Below are 17,282 nucleotides of genomic sequence, written 5' to 3'. Positions count from 1 at the left end.
CTGTTCATTAGGGGGTGGTGCAGAATGAAGAAAGACCCCAGCTGGCAGCTGGCAGCTAGGGAAGGAAGGTCCCAACCAGCAGCTGCTAGGGACCCTACCTGTGCACGAATTTTGTGCACTAGGCCTCTGGTATTATTATGAATTAGCTTTTAATTATATGCCCTGGATTTACTTTATAAGGATTCAGAGTATCCAGGGCTTCTTCTAGGCTTTGCTCATGGGCCACACACATGTTCCGTAGCTTCTGGGCCACCCTGCCTTGCCCCCTTTGCTTCAAAGGGACTCAGAGTTAAAGAAGGGGATATCCAGGCCAGATTTCTTATGGAAAAATCCACAAAATGTGATCCTTTTGGCCCCTAATAAAGGACCTTTTTAATCCCTTTGATCCCAAATGCTTTTTGGAAGAATTTGTAGTACCTAGCCTACCCATAATTATGTCTACTTCTGTACTTCCACTATATAGTGAGGACTGATATTAGTAAGGACTCAGAGATGAAGCAAGACCTAAAAGAATCATGTGTTGTCAACACAAAGACTTATAAAATTTAATTATAATGATTGCTATTCCTCAAAAGTTTGGATTAATCAAAATGCCCTGCTTCTTGACCTCATAATGTTATATACTAGCTGTTTAGTTATCGCATTATGGAAGGAAGCTATGGTTTTGAAACTCAAAAAAGGTTTTGGAAATTTAGATGTTTATAAAGGGAATCTGGCTAAAGAATGTTTGTAAACCCACCAACCAAACTTTACAGAGTAAGAGAATGATGTAATAGTAACTGGTAAAATATTTTATGGTCACTTGTGTTTTGATACAATGCACTTCAATATGATTATCTGTCTATAGAGTGAATACAAACTTAAGGGTATTTTGTCTGTGCCTTGTCCCTGAAGTTCATGCCTGCCCCGAGGGAAAAGTGTATTTCAACTGCAGGTTTCCTGATCCCGAATTGCCAGCCGGTGGAGTAAATTGTGAGATTACATGTGCAAACCTGGCCATGAACTTCACTTGCGCCCCATCCTCACCCTGCATAAGTGGCTGTGTTTGTGCTCCAGGGTAAGCCTCTTTTTCTTGATAATTGAGAACATTCAAGATTTAATTTTTTAAAAAAATCACAAGAACACTTAAAACCATAATTTACAAAAATAGCTAAAATTGCCTGGTTGACTGGTGGTTAACTAGTTGGTAACTAGAAGATTATTGTAATCAGGATTTTACATATCACATATGTTTTCTGTGAGATAATACATATTATACATTAATATAACATATCTTACATAATAAAAGCATAATATGCATATCGATCAAATAGCCTAATAGCAGAATGATCATTTTGAATTATGCTGTGACACCAACTGGCACCAGGTCAGCCAAGGCGGGTGCTATGCGATTGGTCAGGAGCCTGACCATTGCCCCACGATCATCCACAGAGAGAGACCCATGCAACTGGCCTGTGGGGCGATCAATCATGGGGCTCCATGATCACCTCAAAGAAGAAGATCCAGGCCACTGACCAGTGTGCTGCAGCGGGTGGGCAGGGCCTCCCTCTATGAGGGAAGCCCAGGCCTCGGGTGCGGGAGGAAAGTCAGTGCCGGCAGCCAGGGAAGAAAGGCCTACTCTTGCATGAATTTTGTGCATCGGGCTTCTAGTGACTAAATAATGTCACATGTTAGGTGTACAATATTGTTAAAGAAATAGAGTGTGTACAGTATTATTCAAGGACTGAAATATTGATACAGCATTAATTAATTAACATAATATTAAAATAATTCAATGTCATTAAAGTAATACAGTGAATTGATGAGAGAACTAAATTTAGGATGGACTTAACATTTATTCCCTGATTCAACTGCAATTTTGGAAAATTGATAGTGAACCACTCTACATTGATTACATTTTAGTGTATATCATTTTATATTCTTTGGTGCTATTACTGTTGATATTAAGTTATAATGGTGATGCCAACTGCTTTATCTAACGGATGTTACAGAAAATAGGGCAGTGGGTAACAGTGGGAACTCTGGCTCAGTTTCACTGGAGTTCAAATCCCAACTCTGCTGATGTAGGCTGAGTGGTTTTCTGCAAGTTTCCTTAAAATCTCAATTAGGCATTGTATCATGTGCCTTTGTGTGCCTGTGTGTGCCTGTTTGCATGTGTGTGTGTGTGTGTGTGTGTGTGTGTGTGTGTACACTCAATAAATAGGTTTCACAATTTTATGGCAGTATAATCTACTCTTTTTAAAAAAATATATTTTATTGATTTTTTACAGAGAGGAAGAGAAAGTGATAGAGAGCTAGAAACATCGATGAGAGAGAATCACTGATCAGCTGCCTCTTGCACATCCCATACTGGGGATGTGCCCGTAACCATGGTACATGCCCTTGACTGGAATCAAATCTGGGACCCTTTAGTCCGCAGGCCTATGCTCTATCCACTGAGCCAAACCAGTTTCGGCAGCATAATCTACTCTCATCTTTGTAAATTTCCTTCAGTAGCAGGAATGCATAACACTTGTGAATCCAGGGGCTATTCGCTTTCTGGCAGTTACATTTACGATATGGCCTCCCTGGCCTTTCTCTTCTCCTAATGAATAGAGGCAGTGCTCAGACAGAGGACCACCTAAAGCAAATAGGTCACTCATTCTTCCTCGATGAGCATATTCACACAAAGGATCCCTGGGCTCAGTTCTTAGAAACCGGTGGCAAAGAAGAGAGAGGTTTTGTGGTCAGCTTCCCAGGAGAGTCGCATTTATCTAAATGCTCCCTTTCTAGACTACTAAGTTGAAGAGCCACATAACCTGGGACTGTGCCAAGCTCTTTAAAAGGAAGGACACATGTGGAGGCTGAAATAAAGGCAGGCAGAAACCAGGCCATGGAGCAGCTGAATAAGGAAGACATTTTAGTAAAAAGAACAGAAAAATACAACCTTTATTCTGATAAAATAATTGAGGCTTACATCACTGCTTACTTACTTGATTTGATTATGACTATTGCAGATACATGGCTGATTAGATAAAGTTACCTCCTAATTTTGTTTCATATGCTTGTGGTTGATGCTATTATTTTAAAAGTATCTATTTGCTGTCACTTTTGACTTTCAGTTCAACAATGACTTATATACTTGCTGGTCAAATCTCATTACAAAAACTTAAAGAAATGTATTGAATAAATATAGTTGATATTGACTAAGAGGCCTCTGACTGATTTGGGAATAATTTTTCTATTCAGGACTTTCTATTACGAAGTTGTTCATGGTAATATGATTTGGATTGTCTTCTATATGACCCTGGTTGCCTTATTTTAGGACAATAAATCTATAACTTGTTTTCATGAAGTTCCTGATAGTGCCAGTGATTCAGCCTATATAATAAAAGCCTAATATGCTAAGTGTCCAGTCATCCCGTTGTCCATTAAACCAATCAAAGCTTAATATGCTAATGGTATGCTAAGGCCACTCAACTGCTTGCTATTATATGATGTGCACTGATCACCAGGAGGCAGACAGTTGACCAGTTGACCAGTTGCTATGATGTGTACTGTCCACCAGGGGGTAGATGCTCAATGCAGGAGTATCTTCACCTCCATGGCAGCACTAAGGATGTCTGACTGATGGTTTAGCCTGCGCCCCATGGGCCTAAAAGTTTATAGGCCTCTAGTTGACTATAAAAGGACTTAGAAGTTTAGAAGTCACCATGGATTAAAGAAATGCAAAGGATATAGTGGAAAGAATTACATAGAATTGGGGTTCAAATGTTGGTCCTCATTATTAACTGAAATGTCAGAACAAATTACTTAACCACTTACAGCCTCAACTTCCTCTTTTAAAAATGGGTGTATTAATATCTACTTCATGGATGTAGCACACCAGTTTTGATTAGGTATAAAAAAAACTCATCAGTTATCAGCATAATCACTTGCAGTCACTCACAAAAGAAGCTCTTGATTATTTCCTCTGTTTCATAACAAAAAAATGTTATATATCTTATAATTCACTATTTTATCAAAATTGTTATACCAGACTCTTTCTCTTAAGCAGTAAATATTAAAATAAGGGCCCTCACTATCTCTTTAAATTTTTTTTCCAGAATAACTCATTTTACCTATGAATTTTGGTTTTTGTCTCCCTTTTATTATATTAAATGATAGCAAAAGGTCAAAATTACTGCATCCAATCATTTGCCTGGCATTTACTTCCTATTGTGATATGCACAATACTGTATAGAAAGAAGTGGAGGGAGATAAGGACAGGGTTCAACCTTTCGAGAGGCCAGCTAGAACATGCCTGTGACAGATGTAATGAATAGAGATGGTTGTGAATGTGATGAGATTACTGATTACTTTGAAAACTGAAATTAGTAGTTTAAACTACATAGTATTTACTCTTCTTTTGGAAGACTGGCGGAGCACCGAGGGAAGTGTTATATTCCTGAAAGCTGTCCATGCATCTGGAAAGACTGGGAGTACCTCTCAGGAGAAGTGATTGCTACACCATGTTACACCTGGTAATCAGGTTCATTTATTTGACAAAACATCCTAAGCAATTGTATTAGTTTCGACCATCTTATATTTACTTAAGGTGACTGACTTCAACAAAAACAAATCAAACCTGAGTAAATAAGATTTTAAAGTCTTTTGTGCATTGATAGAGAGCTACTGTCTCTAGGGAATCATACCATTATTTTTATACATATTTGTTTCACACATTAGAAAAGTGTAAAATATGACAATATGAAAATGTAATGAGAAAAGAATATCTCAAGGTTATAAGAAAGTGATAAAAATTCCAAAAAGAAGTTCACATTTAATGGAAGGTTTTATTTTTGGAAACAAGCTTAAAGAAAACCATGACATTGAAATATAATTTTCTTAAAATGCAGATAAAGATCCTAAACTCATGAACAAAATAACACTTAATATATTTAAATAGACTCAAGTATTAAAGATTGCATTGTGGTCTTTTGGCTACCAGCATGCTTATGTTCAATTTTTCATTCCAACATCTGTTTCAGTATAACCCGGGCACAATTTCTGGGATTGGTTGTGGTGTCTGATATTTTATTTAAACAAAGTGGTAAATATATGTCTAATTAGTCAGAGTAATGTTATCAGAACAAATTGGCAATATTTATAAGGGCTATTGGCTCAGTGATTGCTCTTTAATGCAAACCTTCCAATGTTTATGCCACTTGAAAAAATTAATTAGAGCCATGTTTCTTACAATGGGGACTTCTGTTATTTTCTAATAGTGTTTGTCGACGAGGAATGTTCAATTGCACATACTATCCATGTCCAGCAGTGTGTACAATATATGGGGATCGGCATTATCATTCTTTTGATGGATTGGAATATGACTATATTGGTGATTGCCAGGTATTTTTGATAAAGGTATGTCACAATTACTTATACTTTTATTTGCAATTATGTAAAGGCAATGTAAAAAAACAAGTATGCTGGGCCATGGTATATCAAATCCATACATCATTAATATAATTTATAAAAGTAAGAAATTTAAATATAATTTGCTTGGCTCATTCTAAAGTTTTACTATTTACTAGAGGCCCAGTGCACAAAATTCATGCACTGGGGGAGTCCCCTCAACCAAGCCTGCACCCTCTTCAACCTGGGACCCCTTAGGGAATGTCCCCAGGATCGGGCCTAAACCAGCAGTCGGACATCCCTCTGACAACCCAGAACTACTGGCTTCTAAATGCTCACCTTCCTGCCTGCCTAAATGTCCCTATCTGCCCCCCCTGCCTTCTTGCTTGCCCCTCTGCCCCCCCTGCAGGCCTGGAAGCCCCTTACTTTCCCTCTCTGTTGGCCTGATCACCCCTAACTTCCCCTTCCCACTGGCCTGCTCCCCTGTGCTGGCCTGGTTGCCTCCAACTGTCCCTCTCTGCCAGCCTAGTTGCCCCTAACTGCCCCCCCCCTCCAGCCTGGTCACCCCTTACTGCCCCTCCCCCTGCCAGCCTGGTTGCCCCCAACTATCCTCCTGCTGGCCTGGTTACCCCCAAAAGCCCTCCCTCCCAGCCTGGTCACCCCATGTAGCCTACTGTTTGGTCATTACTTTTACTGTGACAGCATCCTGGACAATTTGCATATTCCTCTATTATTAGTATAGATAAATGATGAGCCAATTCTGAAATTTTCTGTGCCTCTGTTTTCTTATTTGTAAAATGAAGATAATAATTAGACCTATTCCTAGGGATAGTTCTTAGAATTAACTGAACTATGCAAGGCTCTCAGATAGTGCTTGATATATAGTTACTGTACAATAAATGTCAACTGCTTTATTTTTACTGACTTAATTGGGTGAATACAAAAATAAGACTTTAAATCATGTATTGGACTATGATTTGTTTATCGTTGTAGCATTCAAAAGGCATTATTCTCAATTCTAGACATGCTATTTTGATGTTTTGGTAATCCCTAGGCTTTGTATATCTGAAAAATCCTTCAAATTTCTCATATGTTTAATGCATTTGGATTTTCTATATACCTAAATTTTATTTACATATCACTGATCAAAGAATTAAACTTCTAAATCCAAAAAACTAAGCTTTAGGAAAAAATTGCACAAAAATAAACAAAATAACAGATTTCCTTCAGCAAAGTTACCTTTTTTTTTTTTTAAAAAAAATACATTTTATTGATTTTTTACAGAGAGGAAGAGAGAGGGATAGAGATTTAGAAACATCAATGAGAGACAATCATCGATCAGCTGCCTCTTGCACACCTCCTACTGGGGATGTGCCCGCAACCAAGGTACATGTCCTTGACCGGAATCGAACCCAGGACCTTTCAGACCACAGGCCGACGCTCTATCCACTCAGCCAAACCGGTTTTGGCAGCAAAGTTACCTTTAAATGCATGTTTTCCCCCCCAGACTTTCCTGTTATTAGTGGTTTGTGTGCGATACTGCTCTTTAAGCATATGTCAAGAAAGTAGACACTTTCCAATTTTGTATTAATTCAATTAAATAAGGAAACAAACTAAAATCTATAGCCTTCTAAACTTGAGCAAAGCTCCTGCTTATGGTTTAAGCCACTGAATTTCCCTTTTGGTAAAATTCTTGGCTTCCTTTATGGACAATTTTATGTTTCTTAAAGAGTTAATCCATGGGAATGGATTTGGCAGATAATTATAGATGATGACAACTTGCTTAAAGGAGTTTTGTGTTGTTTCAATTGTTTTTGGAGTATAAGGAAGACACCATGATGCATATACATCAATAAGTATTTGTCTTCTTAGTGAACAATTCTACAATGGAATTTTTTCATCCCCTACCATTTAGGTTGTAAATGGAGAAGCTTGGGGATGTAGATAACACTTTAGAAATTTGGATACATAAACTGATACCTCTTTTTCAAAATCAGCCAGACTCATTTGGTAGCAAACCCTCATTTCCATTGCTACTTAGGTGCCTCTGACATTTCTTTAAGTGTCTTCCTCCTGTGACCTTCTGGATATTATGCCGTTTGAGTCCTGTAATGGCTCTTTTGGTTTCTTCTTTGTGTCTTTGTTGCCTTTTCTTCTTCCTGACCCTCGGTGACTGACTTGGGTCCTTCAGGGAAAGAACCAAGTCTTAGTCATCGATTCACCAGCTCAGACCACCATGTTGGGAACATAGTTGTTCAATAAATGTTGATTGAACTAGGTGTCTTTTTCTTTTTGGCAATCTGTCCTTTTCTCCTAATGCTTGGTGTGTTCACCCACAATCTTAACCATCCTATAGGCTGAAGAGTTCCAAATCAACATGTACAACTCTAACCCTCAACTTCTAGGCTGGTTTTCTGAATCCATTTCATCCTCACAATAACATCTTTTTTTTTCCTTTTTTTTTTTTTATTTTCATTCTGGGGATTGACCACCCACAACATAGGTATGTGTCCTGACCAGGGATAAAAATCTGACTTTTCAGTGCACGGGATGACACTCCAACCAACTGAAACACATTGGCCAGGGCTATGTTACACTTCTTTTGGGTTCTTCATAGGAGCTAACATATTTCTGGTGGCATGATAAAAGCTAAATAATTATTTGTTCAATTTTTAAGTCTCTACTAGAGGGAGAAACCACAAGCTTAATTACTTACTTAATTAGTAATCAAATATTTGCTATAAATGGATATACATGCCTTCAACATGAAGTATGTAGAGCAGTACTTTTTAAACTTTAGTATCCATGCACATCATCTGAAGAATCTGTAAAATATGGATCCTGAGTCCATGGATTTGGAGCAGGATCTTGGAACTTGCAATTTTTAGCAAGCTACCACCACGTCACATGTCCAAGGTCTACTCTTTGAGTAGCAAGGATGTAGAGCACTTTCTTCTTTAAGAAAAGTTTTGAAGACAGGAACCATGCCTTACATTTATTTTTTTCTCCCCAAATAATTTAGCAAAATGCTGGGTGTTTGGTGAACTCTTTTAATAACTACTTATTTGATTTGTATGTTCTGCCTGGCTTTTTCTTAATCCCTAATTTGCCTTCACAATAATTGTAGTATTTACCACTATTATTTTCAAATAGTGATTGTTCATAAAGTCCTTTAAAATACTCTCCTGGAAAAATAAAAGTGTATCTTTATGTTTGATGCTTCCTGATTACAGCAGTTTCTTTTTATTAATGCTGTAATAGAACAGTACCATTCCATTTAGCGGGCAAGATATACTAAGGATTGGCTTTTAGGCTTTAGAAACTTGATTTCTTATCATCACTTTAACCTGCCATTATATTCTTCTATTAAAATGAATACATCATGTTCAACTTTAAATTTTAATAAAGTTTGACTGCCTGTATATGAGAAGATATGTCACAGGAAATATTCTTCTAATCTTTCAGTAAATAATGAAATTTGAATCTTTAATATCTGAATTAAAATTTATGTAGTAAATTTAGGGTTCATGCAGTAAGATTAAGATATGAAAAATATTAAAACTATATTTTCAGTTTCTAGAATTATATGTGCCTTTCTGCTTGTCAAGCAGAAATGTTTTTTTCTTTTTTTTCTTTTTTAAAAAAAATAACATTCTTTAAGAAAAAATATGAAAAGAAATAAAAAATAAAAATAAGCAAAAAAAGAAAGTATGATTACAAACAACAGGCTTTAGAACTTAACTTTTAACTTAATTTGGTAATAAAAACTTACTATTAATAATTAATTAGAATTACACAAGTGAATTATTTATTATGTTATGCATAACCATGGACACAGACAATAGTGTGGTAAAGGCCTGGGGGGGAGGCGGGTGGACTAGAAGAGGTCAATGGGGGGAAAAGGGCACATATGTAATACTTTCAACAATAAAGATTTAATTAAAAAACAACATAAACACTAATCCTTTGGATGGGGATTCACTGTGGTCTCTCTCCCATGAACATGCCCCTGCCTTTCCCTTTCTTTTTCTTTCCTCTCTGCTTTTTCAGTGGCAAGAGTTATTTCTGTGAATAGCAGATTTAATTATTTCTTACCAAGCAGCTCTCTTTCCTACTTGTCATGATTATAGATTCCAGGCTTTATCTTTGTTGTTTGCAACACATTTTTATCCGGTGAAACTCATCATTTATTTCTTTGGACCCTGTGGACAGTTGGACTTTTAAAAATTAATACTTTCGCATTCTTGCTGGTGTGGCTCAGAGGCTGATCATTGACCCATGAACCAGAGGTCACGGTTTGATTCCCAGTTAGGGCACATGCCTGGGTTGTGGGCTTGATCCCCAATAGGGATGTGCAGGAGGCAGCTGATCCATGATTCTCTCTCATGATCAATATTTCTATCTCTCTTTCCTTTTCCTTCCTCTCTCTGAAATCAATAAAAACATATTATTTTATTTTATTTTATTTTATTTTTTACAGAGAGGGAGAGAGAGGGATAGAGAGTTAGGAACATTGATGAGCGAGAATCATCGATCAGCTGCCTCTTGCACACCCACTACTGGGGATGCGCCCGCAACCAACGTACATGCCCTTGACCAGAATCGAACCAGGGACCTTTCAGTCCGCAGGCTGACACTCTATCCACTGAGCCAAACCGGTTCCAGCAATAAAAACATATTTAAATTGAAAAAAATAATACTTTTCATCTTTATTTTATAAGTATAATGTTATTTTACCCTCACATTTAAAGATATTAAAGTAAATTTTTTTAAAAAAATCTCTCAACTCTGCAGTTTTAAATGTAACCTAGTTCTAGGTACAGAATAAGTGCTTATTATATCTTGGTTGGTGCCTGATAATCCTTAAAAATAATTAGGTTCTCTGATATTTTATTCATTTTGGAAGCTGTTTACCCTTACTAAAAATAGCATAGGAAATATAGCACATTTAAAAAATATATATTTTATTGATTTTTTACAGAGAGAAGAGAGAGGGATAGAGAGTTAGAAACATCGATGAGAGAGAATCATTAATTAGTTGCCTCCTGCACACTCCCTACTGGGTATGTGCTCGCAACCAAGGTACATGCCCTTGACCAGAATCGAACCTGGGACTCTTGAGTTCGCAAACCAATGCTCTATCCACTGAGCCAAACCAGCCAGGGTGCACATTATTTTTTAAGTGTGTTTTCCTAATTTAGGGAAAAGGTTGTAATTGTGCTTCCCGAGTTAAGACTTGTTTAAGAGAAAAAAAAAGGAGATGTGAAACCAAGCAGCACCTTGAGCTGTGCTAAAACCTCAAGAGGGAACACTGATGATCTTCAACAAAATTGAGAAAGATAATATTCAACTCCTAAGTTCAGAGCCAAAGTTGACTTCCTTTAGTCTGTGGCAAGCCCCCATCCCTGCTAGGGTTTTTCTTATCATTTGTTCTAGATTAGGATTTTCAAAGTTCTCTTCAGGTGGCATCTCAAAAGTTCAGTGCTTTCTTTAAGTCTCCGAAAATCCCCTAATTTCATTGCTCTCAAATTCTTTGCATCATTTTCACTTCAATATATCTTACATGATTTATATGAGTCAGAATCTATAATGAAAAGTGCATGTACAATGATCACCCCAAAAAAAAAAAAAAAAAAGATACGGGTCTTTCCTACTGCGAATCTTAGGCTGATGAGGGATTTAAAAAGTGCAACTGTAAAAGTCAACATGACCTAAATGCAAATCCAAGGAAACCTTATTTAATGTTTATCTTCTCTGTTTCTGAAATGATTCTTGAAGTGGTTTGTCTTCCAGGTGCATGTTTGTTTGCAAATTTTGGAGTTTCCCAGATGAAATCTAAAATTGGCCCCTGTACACAGAAGAAAGAGGCAGGCTACTCCTGACGGGTAGGAGGCAGTTTTAGTGAGCAACGGAGCTTGCATAGGCGGCTTGCCTTGGGCAGCAGTGAGACAAGGAGCTCTCCACACTTGCCTGCCAGGATCTTAAGTTCACGGAGAGGCCTTCCTTGACCTCAGTCACTTATGGGATCGAAGGCCTTCCCAGCACATTGATCTCTCACGTCTGTGTTCTTGAAAATGGCCCCCACTGTGCGAATGGTGGGTAGAACACACATTCCAAAGACAGGGAGGGTTATGAGACTCTAACTGTCTGGATTCAGCTCATGGGTAAGCTGCTCATCCAATCCTCTCAATGACCCCTTTAACAGTGCAGTTTTACTTATATTGTTTGCATGGCAACATGTGATGACAAAGGACTCAGAGGCAGACCATAGTTTGGGCCTTAGTGATCGTCTGTATAACAGTGGATATTTTCAACCCAAATCAGTTTTCTATAGTTTTCTGAGCATTTTTATATCAGGAAAATCAGAAAAATAATTGCCCTTGACCAGAATCGAACCTGGGTCCTTTCAGTCCACAGGCCGACGCTCTATCCACTGAGCCAAACCGTTTCTGGCGAAAATCAGAAATTTTAAAAAGTAAATTAAATTGGATGATACAACCTAAAATACTAGTATATTATCTCCCCCCCCCACCACCAATTAATGGAAATGGATCTTAAATTTTATTTAATTTTTTAGAATTATATGAACACTACTTTGTAGAAGGCTTTTGCATATTTTTAAAATCTATTTGAGTAAGAAGATGAAAATCTTGGAGTGTATTGAATTAATTCTTTAAGTGCCCTTTCAGGAAGTCAGTGTTTTAATAATTTTCTACTTTGCTCAGGTAAGTTGACTCTTAAATATTATATCCTTATTGGAAGTTTCAGGCTAGATAGTTGTGATCTTTTATTCATAAGATTCATCTCCATTATTAGTCTTAGATATTAAGGTTCAGTATTTACTTTGCATTGTAATAATTTACAGATTTTGATAATAGACTCCATGTATCAAAACTTCCTAAAACATTTCAATAGTAATTTAGCATAGGTTTTCTAGTAATTTTTTTTAACTTGTTATAATAATTAATTACATATTAGAGTCTAATTACATATTATGCTAAGAGCTGTTAAAGGGTACAATTATGATGATACTAGTAGCCCTGCACACAAATCCCTGCACCAGTAAGTCGCTGCCACCCTCCTGTAGCTCTCAGCCTGCTGCTCTGCTCTCCCGTAGTTCCTCCACATCTGCGTATGGCTTGCTGCCCTGCCTCCTCCTGTAGCTCTCCACTGCCAGCTTATAGTTCACTGCTACACCCTCCTGCAGATCCGTGATCAAGTCGTTATGTGGTTGGTCATTACACATCAGGGTATAATGGATGATTAGCATATTCATCTCTTATTATATAGGATTGGCCTTACCCTCAATTGTTTTACATTTGGGGAGTCATTATTAAACAAGAAGCTAGAAGGCTGGGCCAAATGAAAGCTCTGTTGTGGAGATGTAACAAATTTTGACTAGAGAATCAGTTAATAGGAAAGTTTCACGGAAGCAGGAGGCTGGTGTATTTCACCCAATTATAACACTTCTTTATCAGTGATTTTCAAGTAGATTTCCTTTGCAGTGAAGCACCTCAGGGTGGTATTTCTTGGAAGTGACATTGAGTTAAGCGTTTGCTATTTCAGGAAACAAACAATAGGGAGTGGGTGCTGTGGTGATTTGGGTATAAAACCCATAGGGAAATAACATCCTTGAACAGGGCCCAGCACCTCACAAAGGTGATAACTGCAGAGTGGTTATGCCTCCTGGCAGCAGGAATTCAGGGAGGCTCTGATGTCATTGCTGCAGCTTGGACCATCTCTCTAAGAATGCTCTGCTTTCCACTCACTCAGGCTTGCTTGTGTAACTCTTCTATATTTTATCTCCATTTTTTAAAAAAGTGATATACTGTCATTGATTTCAGGGCAAGGGAGAAAGAGACAGAAACATAAATAATGAGAGAGAATCATTCATCAGCTGCATCCTGCACGCCCCCTACTGGGGATGGAGCCCTGCCACCCAGACATGTGCCCTTGACCAGAATAGAACCTGGGACCCTTCAGTCACAGGCCTATGCTCTATCCACTGAGCCAAACCTGCTAGGGCTTGTTTCCATCTTTGCTTCAGTTCAGTCACTATTTTGTTTCCTTCATATCCTAAGCTTGCTCTCACCTGTTCAGCTCCCACTCCACCTTTATTCTCTCTGTCTATTCACGCTCAGATCTTACTATACAAAACTTTTCTAAGTAACTATTTTCTGGTTCAAATGGGAGTGATAACCTAATTGGGTAGAGCTGTGTTTTTTCTTGTCAGCATTAAGGTCCATTGGCTCATGAGTGAATGTATTGCTTTGGGTCTAAGCAGCTGTGGGACATAAACATGGCTGCATGTGACTACTGTATCCACAGGGACTTTGTGTGGGTACTGCCTTAAAAAATATTTTTACTGATTTTCAGAGAGAGTGTAAGATCGATGGAAGAACAAGGCATCGATAAGCTGCCTCCTGCATGCCCCCCACTGGTGAGAGAGCCTGCAGCCCAGGTACAATGCCCACAGTGTGGGGTAGTTACTCTTAAAAAGTTAAGACTGAGATGTCAAGTAAAATAATACACTACCTTGAGAAGTGCTGACATTTTATGTTTTGGAATCACCTGGGAGAATATTCTCTATAATGTTTTCAGTAGCGGAGCATAAAGAGTTTGAGGAATCCATGTGGCACATTAATAATGTTGACTTTTCCCCCCTCTAGCTTTGTAATCACACTCACTATGTTGCTTAGCAACTCTGCAGCATTATCTTCCAACCGAATGTAACTTGAAATACATGAGAAATGGAAACTGGAGAAATGTGATTCATAGGATTTGGTATTATTTCAAGTTACTGTCAACATAGCATGATATTACAAGACCATACAATACAGAATGCTTCTTGGCTTTTTTGAGTTAATATCAAAAGCACAGCGAACATTGAGTCACTTTAATTATTAGTAATAGAAATGTGATGGCCATAGACAGCCTTTCAGCCAGCTTTTCACATCCTTTATCTAAGTCTTCCCAAGAAGAACAAAACAAAAGCCTAAATTACATATTATTATTTTTGTTCTTTGAAAATTGTTCATAAAGGCAAAAAAGGGTGGCATTATTTTTTTTAGCAGTACAATGCCAATATCATTTTATTTCCCTTTTCAAAATGTAGGCCTTGCTTTGCGAAAGAATTGCTAGGAAGCAAGAGCTCTCAGTGCTGTGATGGAAGGAAAAGTGGGGCACAGAGGGAGCCATCAGTTACTCTGTCAGCAACATTGATTGAAAGCCGGTCTTCTAGGGATGATGCTACAGTAATTACTAGTGAGACAGGAAGAATTTAGAAAAAGAGAGAGATAAATTGAGCTAATGTTCGTATTGCTGGCGATATAAAAAACTAAGTGTGAAGAATTCGCATCAAGACCTATGCGATTTGCAAACATTTAGACTTTTCTCACTTTGAAAATAAACACTGACCCAAATGTCTAAACATGACAAGGATTCATGTGTGTGAGTCCTTGAAAAGTAGATATTGAGTCCAGAGAAATATCGCCTTTTTTTTTCTGATGAAATTTCCACTGTCCCTAAGTTAGACCAGTGTGGCTTTTAACTTTTGGGGGGATAACGACCACTTCAAAAATTTTATTGAGCCAAGACCGGTTTGGCTCAATGGATAGAGCGTCGGCTTGGGGACTGAAGGGTCCCAGGTTCGATTGAGGTCAAGGGCATGTACCTTGGTTGCGGGCACATCCCCAGTAGGGGGTGTGCAAGAGGCAGCTGACCAATGACTCTCTCATCGATGTTTCTAACTCTCTATCTCTCTCCCTTCCTCTCTGTACAAAATCAATAAAATATATTTTAAAAAAAATTTATTGAAACCAAGGCTTTTCTTCCTAGAAAAATATAGATATCCAAAAACAGCATTTTACAATGAGTTTTCAGGGTCTGTAAAACTATAGGAGCCATCCATGAAACTGACATACAAAATTAGAAACCTTGATTCTAGAGAGCATGTTATTAGGGATGGAGTAGGGAGTGGCCAAACAAAGGTGAGGGTGAGCCGAAACCAGTTTGCTCAGTGGATAGAGCCTGTGGACTGAAAGGTCCCGGGTTCGATTCTGGTCAAGGGCATGTACCTTGGTTGCGGGCACATCCCCAGTTGGGGGGGCGGGGTGTGCAAGAGGCAGCTGATTGATGATTCTCTCTCATTGATGTTTCTAACTCTCTATCCCTCTCTCTTCCTCTCTGTAAAAAAATCAATAAAATATATTTAAAAAAAAGAAAAGGTGAGGGTGAAGTGAGAGGTAAGGTGTTTGGATTTAGAGTGTCTGGGGCTAAATACTCTCTCAAACTAAGGATTTCCTATCACCTACCATTGATTTTTCTCTTTTCTCTTTAATCACTATTGGACTCTTTTAACCACTCTACAAGTGGCATAAAAAAAAAAAAAAAAAAAAAATTAGAACCCTGGCTGGTGTGGCTCAGTTGGTTGGAGCATCATCCTATACACCAAAAGGTTGTGGGTTTGATTCTGGGTCAGGGCACATACCTAGGTTGTGGGTTCAATCCCTTAGTCAGGGTGCATACAGGGGGCAGATGATAGATGTTTCCCTCTCTCTCATTCTCTCTCTTCCTTTCTCTCCCTCTCTCTCTCTCTCTCTCTCTCTCTCTCTCTCTCTCTCTCTCAAAATCAATTTAAAAAAATTAAAACTCTGTATCTGCCCTTATTTAGCTTATTAACCTTGGACAATCAGTTAATCCTTCTTAACCTCTGTTTTCTAATCTGTAAAATGGAGATAATATATAATTAAAAAAAAAAACCCGTAAGATAATATATGTAAAGCTCAAAGGAATCCCTCAAATAAAATGCATTATATTATTTACTAACATGTTCCAATGTTTTGTATCTATTTCAGTGTTCACTTGTAGGCATATAATTATTTAGTCAGAAAATTCCTAAAGATAAGACAAAAATGTTGTCTAAAATGAATTTTTATAAAATTTTCCCTCAACAGCACGTGTTTTGGTTTATTTATTGGAAATAAACTGGTTAATACATTTAAATTAATCCTATATAATAAGAGGGGATATACAAATTGACCATCACACCATCACAAAGATGGTGGCACCCATAGCCACAAGATGGGGCTTTCAGTCCCCTCAGCCCCACCAGAGTCCCAGTCCTTTCAGCCTTACTGGGGGGTGGGAGTGGCAGGTGCATGGTGTAGCCTGACCCACCCTCATCCTCCCAGCCACCCAGGGCTGGCCCAAAGTGCAAGCAAGCCTTGGATGGTGGCTGCTCAGCCACCTAGGGCTGACCGGGGCTCAGGTAACCAAGGGCAAGCCTAGGCTTGCACTGCTGGCAATGGCAGCAGCAGAGGTATGATGAAGGCATTGCCTTCCTTTGATCAATGGGCCACCTCCCACCCCTGAGGGTTCCTGGACTGTGACAGGGGGCAGGCCGGGCTAAAGGACCCCCCCCCCCCCCCCACCTCCAGTGCATGAGTTTTCATGTACCGGGTCTCTATATTATTATAAGATTGAAAAATAGCTTTGCTAGAAAAAAAGTAACAGAATATGTTAGAGATAAATGTTTAAACATTAAGCTATCTTAGTATATTTTTCATATTACTAGATCAAAATGAACTTTATTTTAGAGGTAAGTTGTATTTCAGTTTTAATACTCACTATTGTACATATTGGTCTTCTTTAATATTTGTCGATGAAAATAGCTAAAAATTATGTATAGTATACAATTGTATTAATATAATATTATTAACATTGCAGAGTGCAGAAGAAGCAGATATATCTGTCATTGCCCAGAACAAGAAATGCTTTGACAATGATATTGTTTGTTCTAAAAGTGTTTTGATTTCAGTTGGTGACACTGAAATTTACCTGAATGATACTCCTGACAAAGAGGTTAGTGAATTATTTCTTTTAGGATCATTATAATTTATACTAAG

General features: G+C 38.1%; 1 protein-coding gene across 1 annotated transcript in view; it reads left to right on the top strand.

Moving 5' to 3' along the window:
* Nucleotides 1-17,282, top strand: part of OTOGL (otogelin like) — a gene marked incomplete at its 5' end in the record, with an annotated part of 144,787 nt that overhangs the window by 50,760 nt on the left and 76,745 nt on the right. The window contains 4 exons of the mRNA XM_084876944.1: nt 895-1,057; nt 4,395-4,502; nt 5,247-5,385; nt 17,104-17,238. Coding sequence (XP_084733070.1) covers nt 895-1,057; nt 4,395-4,502; nt 5,247-5,385; nt 17,104-17,238 — 545 coding nt within the window. The remainder of the gene's footprint in view (nt 1-894; nt 1,058-4,394; nt 4,503-5,246; nt 5,386-17,103; nt 17,239-17,282) is intronic.

This window comes from Pipistrellus hanaki (assembly GCF_964339955.1).
Source record: "Pipistrellus hanaki genome assembly, chromosome: 3".
In the NCBI taxonomy this organism is placed as follows: Eukaryota; Metazoa; Chordata; class Mammalia; order Chiroptera; family Vespertilionidae; genus Pipistrellus; species Pipistrellus hanaki.
The sequence above is the reverse complement of the archived record's forward strand: the minus strand, read 5'-3'. Positions and strand labels throughout refer to the sequence as shown.